Here is a 15,270-nt window from a genome sequence, read left to right as displayed (position 1 = left end):
GCAGCAGAGACAACATGTTGCTCTCTACAGGTACCTGAAAGGAGGTTGTAGCAAGGTGGAGATCGGTATCTTCTCCCAGGCAACAAGAGAGAGGTCATAGCCTCAAGCTGTGCCAGGGGAGGTTCCAGCTGGACATCAGGAAGAATTTCTTCACTGGAAGAATGGTCAGGCATTGGAACAGGCTTCCCAGGGAGGAGAAGGAGTCACCATCCCAGGAAGTGTACAAGAAATTACTGGGCATGGCACTTAGTCCTCTGGTCTAGTTGAAAAGGCTGTGATCAATCAAAGGTTGGACTTCATGATCTTGGAGGTCTTTCCAACCTTAATGAGTCTGTGATTTGGCATCAGCGTACAACCAGAGATACAATGCTGTATCGAGAATGTGCTACACAAATATACACAATCAAATATGACAATCTTTTTCTTCCTGAAAAAAAAAATGCAAATGGTACACTGCAAAATGTCTGAGACTACATAACAGTTATTTGTCTTGATTTATAAAGACCAGAAAACAAAAGGGAAAAAACAATGAAAAATGTAAATTATTCAATGACTTCATATCTTAAATATAAGTTATTCAATGACTTCATGTCTCTAAAGACTTAGGTGAATTAAAATGATCAAGAAAGATTGAAGAAAGATTATTTTCACTGAGTGGTGGCTTTAAGAGACAGTATGCATTACACTTCTGATACAACGGGTGACTTTATCACTACAAACTCCAAGTGATCAGTAAGATGGTATTTTCACAGAAGGATGGAGGGAATTCATCGATGCAATCACCTACCAGAGTCTTGGAGGACAGAATTTACAAAAAGAAAGACAAACATTCCTCATTTAAGTTCCAGCTTATCAGTCTTTGGGATAGATTCAATAAAAAGATTTGAGTGCTTAAAATGGGATGTAGCTGTTCAAGGGACTTCAAACTAAAGCTCCAGTTAAAACCACTTTGCTCAACTAATTTCCAGAGATGCTTCCCTGCTTAGCTATAAAACTTTCCTGCAAGTGCATATTTTTAAATAAATCACATAATAACCTAGTTTTTATAGAAACAAGCAATTAAGTGCTTACTTCACACCTTTGCTTGGTTTGGATCCAGATTTGACGGAAATTTTATGTTCTTCTGCCCAATTCTCCTAAAAGGCTTATCCCTGTAGACATGTACAGAGTCTCAAATACCAACAGGATCGTGACTGTACAAAATGCAGCTGTGGCCATCATGTTCTTTCAGACATTTGCTGCCTGTAAGAGGCTTAAAGATCACTACTGCCTGTCTCAAACACTGTCAAGGCCACAGAAGGAACTAATCAGGGAAGAACAGGACTCTGGTCCCTGCTTAGGGTATTGATTTTGTATCACACAGAAAGAAGTACAGTTTCCATTGTTGGATGGGCAATCCTCTTAGGGTACTCACAGCCAAATTCAAACACACTTGTCTTTCTGGCCCCATGAATCTCAAATGCTTTTCTTTACTGCTTTCAAAGAGTGGGCTATGAATGGTGAGTGGCCCTCGCTGATGTAGCTGTTTGCCCTGATGCTTAGAGGGTATTTTGTCGCAGTGACACAGAACCTCCCATCACTGAATACCCAGACCAAGGAGGGAACCAAATTTCCTATTTGCTAAACTACTGTCAAAAGAAACTGCCAGCATTTCCACTTCAGACAAAACTTTTCTCTGTAAGAAAGGATGTCAGCACCTCTCCTCATAGCTAGGTTCCCAAGTGGTGAAAGGGCCACTGCTGTTCTGTGGCAGCCTTCTCTGTGGTGAAGTGGTCCAGATATTAGACTTGGTCTATTCTGAATGTCTCCAGTCATCTAGCTTCAGGCAGCCATGGACTGGCCATGCTGGATTTCGACTTTGCTCTGCTCAGCCTGCTGCTTCTTCTGGATCCCATTAGGAGGTGCTTAACTTCCCATGAAGCCTAACACGGGTTCTGGATTCCTCTCTCATGCGTAATATCTGACACATAATCAGAAACAGATCCTGGCCCAAAGCTCTAGCCAGCCAAAAATGGAGAAAAACAGACTGGCTGACTTTCTGCCAGGGCTACACTCTCACAGGAATACTGATGCCCATGGGATGACATAGATGTAAATTAATTTGGTCCCAGTATTATCGCTTGTAGCCGAAACATTATAAAGTTAGAGTGGATACCATGAAAAATAACGGCTTTTCAGATACTTCACATTGCAACAGCAATTAATGTTTCTTCTTAGATGTTTAACAGAACAATGACACCCGTGGTAAGAAACATTTACCCAAAAAATAACCATTTTGAAATGGCTGAAGCACTGCATTCAAATAAAGGGAAAAAACCCCACCCCACAACTTCAAATAAATATCCTTCTAAGTACCAGGAACTAGATCCTCAGTTAATATAAACACTTTAAATAGAACAGATTTAAGCAATTAACAGATACTGAGCATCTTTGTTTCAGAATAAATAAAAATGAAAATAACAATTATTCTTTTTGTAGTCCCTCCTTTTCACAATTAATTTTGTTTTAATCTTTCCTAAGGACTGATATGAAAGCAACTGTCTTCTTGGGTAAGTGTGCAACACAGGAATCCAGAAAAAGAAGGAAAAGAAACTTTGGGGCTACCTACAGCTTTAAACAATCTGCTCTTCCTAAAAAAGCCTGGCCGTGGTGTTACTAAGACAGCTAATAAAGTGCTGAAGTTCATTTCTAAGACAGATGAAAAAAGAGCACTGAAAATTACTTGCATCAAACTGAAGAAAGAACACATTTAAACCACTGTGCCAGAGCCGATTTATGCATCTATCAAATTTTATCTTCTGCATGTCCCAATAAGTTATTGCAGTAAAGAGTGCCATCCAAAAGTCCTGATCTGATCAGAAATTGCAGCCTGGGTGTACAAGCCACTAGAATGCAAAGAACATAGCCAAGATCCCACTGACTTAACAGTAAGAAGAGGATTATGTATACTATGGGCTGTTCTTCTATACTGTTCTATACTTCTATACTGTTCTATATATGGGCTGTTCTATACTATGTGCCTCCATTGCAACCCCACACTTCTGCTGAGACCATGCACTTAGTTCCTGAACTTGCACCAATTATTCTGTCAAGGCTGGAGTGATTGAATCGGAGGTCATCTAAGCCAGTCCCATACTTTCTCCAAACTGGCAGAAGTCTTCTTACTTGAGCCAAGGACAGTCAAGGGTGTATGAAAGAGACTGGTAGGGTTTCTGGAGAATGCCTGTCTCTTTTGCTATTGCACACATCTCTCCCACAGAATGCCATTCATGAACTGGAAACACTCCATCTTAGAATCATATTAGGTTTTCTGTCACTGTCCTATCACGCTGGCAAGCTGTTTCAGAGTCTGACTACTCTGTTGGTTTGAAAAAGCGAAGTAAAAAGGCACTTGAAAATAACAACACTGGTCTGAAAGGGAGGCCAAAAAAACTCTATTATATCACTTCAGTTTGCTTCCAACACAAAGTCTCTATTTAGTAGGCATCAGTCCAGCTGGTCCCTAACGATTGCCAATAGTTAGTAACTATTGCCATTTCTCTAAATAAAGTGAAAAATTGATAATGTGTCTCACCTAAGCTCTTTCACACATTTTAAATGCAATTGCAACACCTATAAATATTTCTCCTGCCTCACTTGTTGCTTGAAGATACATGACCATGTAACAGAGTGATTGAAATTTGACATGTTAACACATGCCAGAAGTGTCACAGCAGCAAATCTCTTAGCCTCCAGCAAATATCAAGTCATCTACTTAACCAGCTTCACAGTGGATTATATTAAATCACATCACCTTGCATTTGCCTCATACACAGATATTTAACACAGATTAGCAAATAAACTCATTTTGCCTCTAAGCCTTTAGACAAGAGGTCTTAATGGAGTTTTGCACCTCGGGTCAACTGCTATGATCTGCCTTTTCAAGACATGCCAGCATTTCAGCCTGTTCTTCTGAGTTTAGGCCCAAGGAAAGGCTACTAACAAAACTCCCCAAAGGCCCACTGCTAAGCAAAATACACAAGCTGTCTACAAACCCATGGGATGAATAAAAATGGTTTACTCACAACTTATGCACCATCTCATGACATCTCAGCCAGGTGGATAGGTTGGATTTAGTTTATGTAGAGCAGGAGTTGCGGTTTTTTGGTAAATATATTTGCAAGGTTATGTTCCTTTGCTGTTGAGTGTTGTTTTGTGGTAGAATGATCACTGCATCCTTTCCAGTGCCAGTAAACTGACAAAATTTGGGGCATGAAATAAAATTCTTCACCAATAGTGTACATGACAAGCAAAAGCTAGATTATTTTGTTTAAACCTTAAAATAAGTACCTTTTTCCTTGAAAAGGACTTTGACAATTAATTGGACAAAAATTGTTTCCTGGGATCTGAAGTTACAATGGCAGCCACTCAGCTGAATGCAAGTAGAAACAAGACGTGATTGCTCATACCAAATAAGGCTTTACCAAGTAAAAGCTAAAATTATACTAAAGTAGTGCTTGTTTAATAATACTGGACTGTTAAATAATCAACAAGACTGCTTTTTGCCCTTGTAAAAGATAAGCATGTGTTTGTACTGCAGAATCACAGGGTGCTGTAATAGCAATTACCATCCTTTGCCTTTGATGTGCACTTTTGAAGCACTACAACGATCACAGTTAGAAACACCTTCAATTCCCGGACTTCTAAGATATATTTTTTGCATTTCACCCAGCTCTTAAGCAGTTCCTGAAATCTCATTTGCCCTTGAATTTCAGCATGAGACAAAAGCAGAAATTTAAACTTTGCCTTCCCAACACTAACCTACCTCTGCTGCTCATCCTTCAACAGAGAGATCACAGCCAAGGCAGGAAACCGCAAAGGCTGGGGGTAGATTTGGCTCTCCAGAGGTGCTCATACACTGAAGAGAACTGCCCTTTGCTAGTCAGCTAGGTCCCACCACTGCAGCATGGCCTTAACCAGACCTAACTGGGTTTGCTTCCAAAATAAAGTCTCTGTTTAGAGACTTTTTGGTGCTAGACCTTCCCCTGTAACTAACACATACCTTCCACGACACCAACCCACCCTTTAAAAAAAAAGTAAAAGAAAGAAAAACCAACACCAGCTCTGAGTGGTTTGGATGCTGACCTTCTCCTCCCTCCAGCCACATGTATTTTGGTCACTGGCAAGCATAGAATCATAGAAGCATAGAATGGCTTTGGTTGGAAAGGACCTTTAAGATCACCTAGTTCCAGCTCTCTTGCAACGCAAAGGGACATCTTTCACTACACCATGTTGCTCAGTGTTCCATCCGACCCAGCTCTGAGCACTTCAAGGAATGGGGCATCCACAATTCCCCTGGGCAACCTGTTCCAGTACCTCACCACCCTCACAGTTCAGCATGCCCACTGAGCACCATGATGGGGTCCTCCATGATGGGGTCCTCCCTGCATACCCAGCCACCCTTTCACACCTCAGAGAGCCCTCAGCTGCATCCCCAACTTAGTAAAGGAGGTTAACACCTTCAGCCTTCCCTCCACCCTGGAGACACCTGCTCCCTTACACCTCATGACCAACCCACTGCCATATTCCCCCAGGCCTATCCACATATCTCTCAGTCCTGGTGTGTGAATCACAGAATGCTTTGAGATGTAAGGGACCTTAGAGATCATCTATTCCACCTCCTGACATGGGCAGGGACACCTTCCACTGGGCAAGGTTGCTTAGGGGCCCATCAAACCTGGCCTTGAACACTGCCAGGGATGGGGCAGCCAGAACCTCTCTGGGCAGCCTGTGCCAGTGCCTCACCACCCTCTCAGTAAAGAATTTCTTCCCATTATCTAATCTAAACCTACTCTCTTTCAGTTTTAATCCACTCCCCCTTGTCCTGTCACTACATGCCCTTGTGTAAAGTCCCTCTCCACCTTTCTTGCAGGTCCCTTCAGGTACTGGAAGGCTGCAGTTAGGTCATCCCGGAGCCTTCTCCAGAAAAACAATCCAAATTCTCTCAGCCTTTCCTCACAGAAAAGGTGCTTAATCCCTCTCATCAACCTAGTGGCCTCCTCTGAACTCACTCTAACAGTTCTATTGACACAAATCACAATGTCCTTCCTGTGCTGGGGACCCCAGAGCTGGATGCAGCACTCCAGGTGGGGTCTCACCAGAGCGGAGCGCTGGCCCTCCTGCACAGAGGAATGACCGGGGCGTTTGGTACTTCTTCTATGTTAAATATCCGTGTTTTGAAGGCACAACGCTCCACACGTTATTCCTAACCCCTGGTAAGGCGCCGGGAATGCTTGAGTCTGCGGCGGGAAGACCACGGACCGACTACTCCTGCCGGGCCGGGCCGGTGAGGGGCGGAATGCCGGGGCTGCCGGGCCGGTGAGGGGCGGAGCGGGGTGCCGGGGCTCCCGGGCCGGTGAGGGGCGGAGCGGGCTGCCCGGGCTGCCGGGCCCGGTCGGTGAGGGGCGGGGTGCCCGGGGCTGCCGGGCCGGTGAGGGGCGGAGCGGGGTGCCCGGGCTGCCGGGCCGGAGGAAGTCGGCGCTCGGCCGGAAGCCGGGATGCGGAGGGCGGGCAGGGGGCGGCACCGGGGCCCCGCCGTCCGCCGCGGCTCTGCCCGCCGCGGCCATGGCCCAGCGGGCGCCCAGGGGGCAGGGGCAGGACGGGGAGGAGGGAGCGGAGGAGGAGGCGGCGAGGGGCAGCCGGGCGCGGGCCAGGAGCAATGCGGAACCCGCGGCGAGCGGCGGCAGGACCCAGGAGCGGCATGAGAGGAAGCGGAAGAGGCAGGAGGCGCAGCAGCTCCAGAAGATCCAGCACCTGGAGTCTTTGTAAGGAGCGGAGGAGGGGAGGCTCCCGCCCCGGCTCTGCCCTGAGCACACCCTGCTGGCGTTTGGGGCTGGTTTGCAGAGCAGGGTTTGGGGTTTTTTGGGGGGTGGTGTTTATTTCCCCCCAGTCCCCTTCAGGGTGAGTCGGCACAGGGGCTTCGAGGCCACTTGCAGAGCTGCTTGGTGACTTAGGAGAGGCTTGGGGCACGGACGGGGCTCTCCTAGCTTCCTCCACGTCTGAGAGGTACAGCATAGAGGCAGAGGTTGTTCTACTAGAATGGACTTTCAAAAAAATTCGGAATGAAAGGGTTTGAGATCTGCTTGATGACTCCATTAGTAGCCCGTGGTGTTGTAAAAGCTTTATGCCATTTCCTGAAAAGGAATTATTATTTTAATGGAATAAAAAGGTCAGAAGTTTCACGACAACATTACTTTCTTGTCTATCCCACGTGGAAGTGAAAATCCGTATGTTATTAAATACACCAAACGGCACTCCAAAGTTATTGTTATAAGGATAGGGTGAACATACTTAAAGCACCTTTTCCCCCTGCTGTTCTTATTGCATTAGCATGATTGTGCCTAGCATTCCTATAGGTATGTAGGGGTGTGTGTGTGCCAATGAAATATTGCCTATGCCATCAAACTTACGGCCTAAAATGATGTACAGCCTGTACAGCTGGTTTGTGTCCTGGTGAGCTAATATGTGGATAATGTCTGGAAAGGCCTGTTGAAAAGAGTCTTCCATAAAAGCAGAGGATTTTAGAACTCTGAGCTTACACAGTGCTTTTCTTTATGTACTGTTGAAAAACAAAACAAAAAAGAAAATCTCTGTTCTTTTCTAAGATCATCACTCTTTACACTTTTGCTAAGGCAGCAATTTACAGAAAACAGTGTATCTGTTTAAATACAGATGAGATTGGGGGGGCAAAAAACCCAATACAAATTCAGTTATACAGGCCTTCGTCTTTCTAGGTCATTTCTAGGTATTCTGTACCTCCAGGACCATTTCCTATTGCCTTGGCATTTAACTCCTTAGCTCATGCACTTTTTTCAGTTGCTGTGTGCTCTATGTAGCACCTGTTTGCTTCTTGTGTTTTAATAAATGTTGTATCTACTGTTACCCCAAGGAACTGCTGCAGCAAATACAGTACTTTGGTTAGTAGGGTTCTGTCTTTAGGTTTAATACACAGAAGATGATGAAATTATTATGCATTAGTTTTGGCTGGCAAAACTAGATATAAGGAACAGTCTGACTTGACATTTTCAGCTGACTATGATTCAGCAGTGCTGGAGTAAAGAAGTTTGGATCAGTGAGACCTTGGGAAGGGGTGCTACAGAAAAAGAAGAGAGAATTATGCATTTGTGGTAACTGAGGCTAAATTGAATATACCACACATTCACAGCAAGTAGTTGTGCTCCCACAAGAATATGAATCTGAAGGATGTTTGCAAGAGACACGTGTGGTGATGTGAGAAATGCTGTCTGTCAGTCAGCTTGCATCCAGCTATCTGTGTTCAGCTGTAGTTTTTAGTTATTAGATATAGGGTAAAATTTAAGGGAAAATGTGAGCTGAAGGTTTTAACTCTATGCCACTGAAAAACTGTATTTTCTCAATTTAGTTGTCTGCTGCGCTGCGGAGTAACAATACTTCTCTTGCTTTTCAGCTATGAGAAACCACCCCCTGGGCTAATTAAGGTTGGTAAATAGCAGTAAGTTTTTGGGATTATGAGGGATTTGCACAAAACCTGTTTTTTGATGTTTAAGTGTCTCTGTTATCTATATAAATTAGAGAAAAGTAAGTGATCCCCAGGAAAAACTCAGAGAATCGTTACAAGCTGACCTCTTTGAGTTGGTGATCCAGAGTGAAATGCCTAGAATCAGATAGGAAGAGATCAGGTCTTTCATTATCTCTTAGCACATTTCATGCAATATTTAATAGTGTGGATAGAGGGGAGCCATTTATGGAAAGCAGATTTTCAGTTTGAATGACATCTTTTCAAGATTCTTCTCCACTGCTTAGGCTGAAATATTTCTTTCATCATGATCATTACTTTTGCCAAATTTGTATACCTAAGCCATAAGGTAATGCTTTTAACCTAAAAAATACTGCTCTGTGTTGTAATGGCTTTCTTGTAATGGTTGCGTCGTAGTAGCAGGAAGGGGATAAAGAAGTCTCTGCTTTAAGTTTTCATTTATATTATTTATTTAAATAAATTACTAAAATAGATGAGAAGGAATGAAATTCCTTTGCAGTAAAGTTCTGGCTGCAAAATTCAAGGATGAGATAAAAAGAAAGGGTCAAGTATTTTAGATCTTTTGTGTGTTACAAAAGAGTTAGGGGGGAAAATATATGTCCTGTTAAGTGAAGGTCTGCACACTTGAAGTATTAATTCTTGCAAAGTTAAAAAAAGGAAGTTATTTTATTTTATTGTCCTTATCTTTCTTTTTTTTTGGTAGGAGAATGAAACAAAACCAGAAGACTGCATACCTGATGTACCAGGCAATGAGAGCGCACGAGAATTCCTGGCACATGCCCCGACAAAAGGGCTTTGGATGCCTTTGGGAAAAGAAGTCAAAGTTATGCAGTGTAAGGCTGAAAATATTCCAGATGTCATTGGACTGCCATATATCCATCCCTTTACTCTGGGGGAGGGCAGAATGTCTGGTGGACAGATGATGAAGTCCAGGTAGATTGACATCATATTGATCTAAAAACAACCAGTATCTTGAAGGCTGTAATAGCCTTATATTTTTATGGAAGTTACATTTGTCAGCATACTAGTTGTATCTCTCAGTTTCTTCCAACAGACTGAAAATGTTTTGCAGAAATGTGGTTTTGGCTTTTTATACTTCTTTTGATCTGTCTCAGAGGTGCAATTCACTGCTGCTTCTTGTTTTTTAAAGGTTGGAGATGTAAACGTTATGGACACAGAACTGGAGATAAGGAATGCCCATTCTTTATTAAAGGCAATCAGAAATTGGAACAATTTAGAGTAGTGAGTACCAATATTGTAGTATTATTACTTGTATTTTTTAGTACTGATAATGCATAATCTTGCAAGTCTGTTAGATGATGCTTTATTAAGGACTTTTCCTCTGTCTCTAGTATAATATAGATGCCGAAAATCTCCTAATAAAGAAAAAGCTACAGATGTGGTTGGATGTTTGACTACTTTGCAGAAAATCTACTCTTCAAGAGGAAAATTATTAATTTTTACATATAAATTGGAAATCTTCAAGAGCCTGTTTCAACCATTATATTAATTTTTTTGTGATTAAAATGTCAACATAAAAAATGTTTAGTCAAGCTTGAGCTGCCCACATTACAGCTGCTTCAAGCCTTCTGCTCTCGCTGTGAACAACCACATCATGAATGCTGTTGTCTAGGTCTGTAATCCAGTCATTGTCTACAAGTCTGATCTCTTGCTACATGAAGCTACATCTCACTTCTGCAGATTCTTCCTGTGTGATCTCTTTAACTGTTTCAGTTGCTTTGCATCATTAATATATATTTGAAGCTATCATTACTTCATGTCCTATGTCCTCATTTCTATCCTTGAAAAATGTAATCATGGCTCAATCTGTCCAGATTCTGGACTCATACTGATTGTATGCAACTGCAAAGAGTATTTTCTAGCCCTTTCTCATGACCAGAGTACCTTTATTCTTCATTTTCCCTCAGGCTTCTTCGTTGCATCAAATTCTTGTTGTATGTCCAAGGCCCTTCATGGTGCATTCCCAACATTTTCACTTGCTGCTGACATTTCAATTCCCACCTCTGATCAGCACCTGCTATCTCTCCCCTCTGTTGGACTTGTTTGCTTAATCTTCCAACAGAAATGATCACCCCACCCTTTTTCTGCATTCTTGCATGGCATGAATCCACCTTAAATATCTGCAAAGTTTATTTGCTGTCTTCCTTCACAGCTATCTTTTGCTGCAATGCCCACTTCATTTAAAACTATCTAAGAGCCCGTAATGATAGTGCATAGCATGATAGACAGCTCCAGTTTTGTTATTTGTTTGTCTTAGGTTCCTTGCTCCTGTATTCCTGTTTCCTTATATCTAGATTTTTAAAATGTGCTATAAGGGTACAGCTCATTATTTTGAAGTTGAGTATTCCATTTATGTCCAGCTATTCCCACAGATTATGTATGGGATTCTCGTAGTTATCTGTGATTGGAGAGGGAGGGAGGTATTATGCCTAAGGAGAGTCCCCTTCATTGGAGATGTAGCTAGATAAGCTTTCCCTAAAGCAAATACAGCAGTTCAGACAAGCAGTGCTAAGCCTGAGAGTGAATTAAGAGCTTGCTAAGCACATTCCATCTTTTGATAAAAGCTTCTTGCATTTGGCTGCCTTGTTTTATTTTTTTAGTAAATAAAACCATTGGTGATAACGTGTTTCCTGTTTTCTACTTTAAAGGCACATGAAGATCCAATGTATGATATAATAAGGGAAAACAAACGTCATGAAAAAGAAAAGAGGTAAGTGTGTCTGTAGTAAACTGCACGTTCAATTTAGTTTTTATTTTGGTAATGTGGCACTAATGTATAGGTGACATTTTTATATAAGCTTACTTTTATCTCAGAATGTCTTTTTAATGGCAATTTATTTATGTTGACAGACTAATGCATTTTTGCTTTCTAAATAGTCACTCTTCAGTATATCCTAGCTCTTTAATTCTTTAGCTTCTATATTTTCCCCAAAACAAAGTTTAAAAAGGACTTATATTCATTTATGCCACAAAATTCAGGTGCTTTGATGTTGTTTTGGTTTAGGCCTGAAAAACAGTTTATTTTTTTTTTCACTGACTTCACTGAGATGTTTTCAAATTTGGAAAGTCAGAATGCTTTCAGTAGAAGTGAAGGGGTGGATTTAGAAAGCTAGTTCTAGGCACCTGATGTTACTACTTTTGTGAGGTCATTATTCAGTATATAAAGTAGCAGTTTTTAATGCTTTCTTGCTTGAACTGCATCAGTGGGATAACTGAACAAACTATAGGTAGCCCATAGAGCAGCACTCTGGAGAGAAATCCTTGGAGAACAATAAAATAAGCAAATACTTTGTCTCCATTTGCCAGTAATCCTTGAAAATACAAAGGAAGAGTGCCTTTCAAAAATACTTGAGCATCCAGAGCAGACCTTACTCTGTCAGCTTCATTGACATCATCTCTGTATCAACAGGGCAATCAATGTCATAAAATCATAATCCCAATATGCCTCTGTATTGATTAGCCCAGAACTTCTTATCACCAGGTGGGCTGGTGATAGCTGTTGCCTTGTTACTTTGCACACAGAAATAAGCCAGGAAGCTAGTCTGCCTCTCCTGTCCACTGGGATGGAAAGTCCCTAAAAACAGAACATCTGCTTGTCTCAAGGGAGGTTGCTTGTATCAGTTCTGTGATATTATCTGTAACAAGAGTGTAATTAAGCAAAAGAGGAAATGTTCCCCTGCCCTTTGCATGCAGCTTCCATTCCTTAAGCCAGGAAGGAAAGACAAAAGCTAGAATAAATTACCACAGGTAGAGGAGAGCTAGAAAAGATTCTCATTCACATTTTTTAAACTCAGGATACAGCAACTAAAGCAGCTCCTGGAGGACTCTACCTCAGAATCTGATAGCAGTGATGACAGTGATGAGGATGATGAAGATAGCAGCAGCTCCACTTCCTCAGAACATAAACACAGGAAGAAAAAGAGAAAAAAGGAAAAGAAAAAGAAAGAAAAGAAGAAGAAGAAAAAGAGGAAGCATAAATCATCCAAATCTAATGAAAAGTCAGAATCTGACTGACAGCAGTCACCTGCTGCATGCTCATTGACCTCTCTGCTTGTGAACTGTGAGGAAAGATCCAAAGAATAAGGAGGAAAACACCAGAAAGGGCTTTATTAAACTTGGAACATACATGTGTATGCATACAGCATCCTACACTGGCATCCTCTTCTGCCGCTCTGCAATCAGAAAGAAGAAAGCTGCATTAAACATATCTTTGTGCTGTAAAACCCATGCTGAGGGTCATCAGTCTTGGTCAAGTGGGGCCTCTTCATTGCTGACCAGTGGCAGAAAGCAGTGACCACCAAGGGATCACTGACAAAGCTGCAGCATCAGCAGACTGCCTGTTGACGTGTCTTTACTTTACTCCATGAAGTTATTTTATTATATACAATGCCTCACTGTAGCCGAACTGCAGTTTGCACCATGCAGAGCACTGAGGGCTCGCTTTTGGTGCTTATAATGAGCAGGTTGTACGGTATTTTTTTCTCTGCATACATGCTGAAGTTTTGTGTACTTATCCTAATATTGGCAGCTAGGGAAATAAAGAGTACTGCTGCAGGGGAAAAAAGGTAATCAAGGGGATTTACTTTAAGGCAAAATTGCAGCATCAGCAAGACTTGATTTTTTCTGTTTGTGAGTAACAAAATCTCAACATCACCACCATTAATACACAGTTCTGAAACAGCTAAAGTGAAACATCAACAGTGTCTAAAGCACAGGAGTGGGAGCCAAGTGTAATGATGTTAGATATTCAACTTAAATGTAAAGAGGTAGTGGGTTTACTTATTTAAAAGGAGGAGTTTCATGTAAGAAATTTAAAAGATTGATTTCTGCATATTCTTCAGTATCAGTTGTTTTGATACAAGTTAAGGGAGGTGTTTCCTTTTAAAAAGGCTTGGGGGTAATAAAGTCCAACTTACTTTTTATGTTTACTAGAATTATTTGATGAGGTAACATTTTTTGAATCATCCCACAAGAACAGAATTGTGTAAGGCTCTCAAAATGGTTTTCAGCTATATGCATAAAACCACAGAGCAATAATTAAGCAGGAAGAAGAGAAAGTTTTGTGTACTTAGTAGATCTTATGTACTGACCACACTTTTAAATAATAAATAATAAATCCTCAACTGGGATGATGGAGATAGCTATAAACAGCATTACATTAAGCAATTCTCTTCAAAACCTCAAGGTAGAAACTAGATGATGGATATTGGTATTATGCAAAAGGCAAGAGAAAATTAGATTTGCTTTGAAAGGACTTCTATAGAACTTAGGCTCTGTGGTTATGCTAAAATTGAAAAAAAACCCCACATGCTAAAGCTCCAATGTAGTAGAGTGAACATTAACAGTGAAATCAAGGAACCATAGACTAAAATGCATCTAAGATAGTTTTTTATTTTGTCCAGAGCTTTGGAAAAGAGGACAAGGGAAAGTATAAATTAAAATGTTTTTTCTCCCTCCTACCTGTGTAAGATTGATTTAGTAAAAATAACCCCCCCCATTCCTTGCCGGTCATTCACAATATGTTCTGAGGAAAAGCAAGATAGGCAAGGCCTACTTACGAAAAGCTTCTTTATCATATTCTGAGAGCTTGATGGTGAAGTTGTATTTTAGCTTGTATTTAGCAGATTAGCTAAATCCCATGATGGGATTTACTGGTGACTCCCGATAGTTCCCTATATCAGCAGCATCATCAATTTTTGAGATCCTTGCCCTTTCACCAGAAAAAGATTTAACAGCTGAACTAGCTTGGCGAGAGCTATAATGGACTGATTCTCTTGGCCAGGTTGGACAGGACTCTGAGCAACCTCGTCTAGTATGAGGTGGCCCTGTGTGTGGCAGGGGTTGAAACTAGATGATCTTTACAGTCCCTTTCCACCCAAACCATTCTAGGATTCTTGTATTGCCACACTTGGTGCTGAGATTTATGCATTTATAGATTAGTGAACAGATGCTGCAAGCCTGATAGTCACCTGATGCATTCCAAGAGAATTCTTACTCAGGCTTGTCTAGAGCAGGGCTAACTGAAGATCTCTTCAGTTACTGCAGCTTTTGTCATTTAAGATTGTTCTGAAGTTTAGTTTAATAAAAAGAAATTTAATTTTTCCTTTGCAATCCCCTTTTTAATAGAACTTTATCTTTAGCAAGGTTTATTATTTGATCAGTTAAAAGTACCTTAGGAGACCATTTCTAACTTGTATCAAATCTAGTTTAAAAGTTTGAGATACCAAATCACTCTTCTCTGCCTGACTAAAGGTCTGTTTAGATTAGTATCTTTCCACTCATGGTTAATAGAAGGTGCTTACCCAGCAGAGCAGTGCAAACTCACTGGCATTATTTCTGTTACTTCACTGAAATGCTCTCTCAGCCTCTACTGCTGAGAGTACCTGTCGTGCAGGTACTTTGAATTATAGGTTAGATTTTAGTATTTAGTAGCCTTGGATATATATTTTCTTTTATATCCACTCCTTGTAAACCTTGCTATTTTCTTGAACAATGAAGTCTTCTTCACTGTTTACTAATCTGTGGCAGTTGGCTTTCACACTGCTTTGTGCTAGTTTAATTTCACATACCTTAATCTTGCACTGGAAGGTATGTGAACAACTAATTCCTTTTTGTTGTCCCTATATAATTTCCAGCTTCTTAAGTCTCTATCATATCCCATATATGTAGGTCTTTACTGCAACTCATAAAAGTAG

At 41.2% G+C, this 15,270-nt stretch overlaps 1 protein-coding gene across 1 annotated transcript; it reads left to right on the top strand.

Annotated features, from left to right (window-relative positions):
• Positions 1-6,523: 6,523 nt before the first annotated feature.
• Positions 6,524-14,034, top strand: RP9 (RP9 pre-mRNA splicing factor). The gene is made up of 6 exons (XM_085051381.1): positions 6,524-6,803; positions 8,465-8,495; positions 9,258-9,387; positions 9,705-9,796; positions 11,224-11,285; positions 12,370-14,034. The coding sequence occupies exons 1-6, from the start codon at positions 6,604-6,606 to the stop codon at positions 12,587-12,589; spliced, it is 735 nt and encodes a 244-aa protein (XP_084907507.1). The 5' UTR covers positions 6,524-6,603; the 3' UTR covers positions 12,590-14,034.
• The last annotated feature ends 1,236 nt before the right edge of the window (positions 14,035-15,270 follow it).

Source organism: Lichenostomus cassidix, chromosome 2 (assembly GCF_008360975.1).
Source record: "Lichenostomus cassidix isolate B80296 chromosome 2, HeHo_3.0, whole genome shotgun sequence".
In the NCBI taxonomy this organism is placed as follows: Eukaryota; Metazoa; Chordata; class Aves; order Passeriformes; family Meliphagidae; genus Lichenostomus; species Lichenostomus cassidix.
The sequence above is the reverse complement of the archived record's forward strand: the minus strand, read 5'-3'. Positions and strand labels throughout refer to the sequence as shown.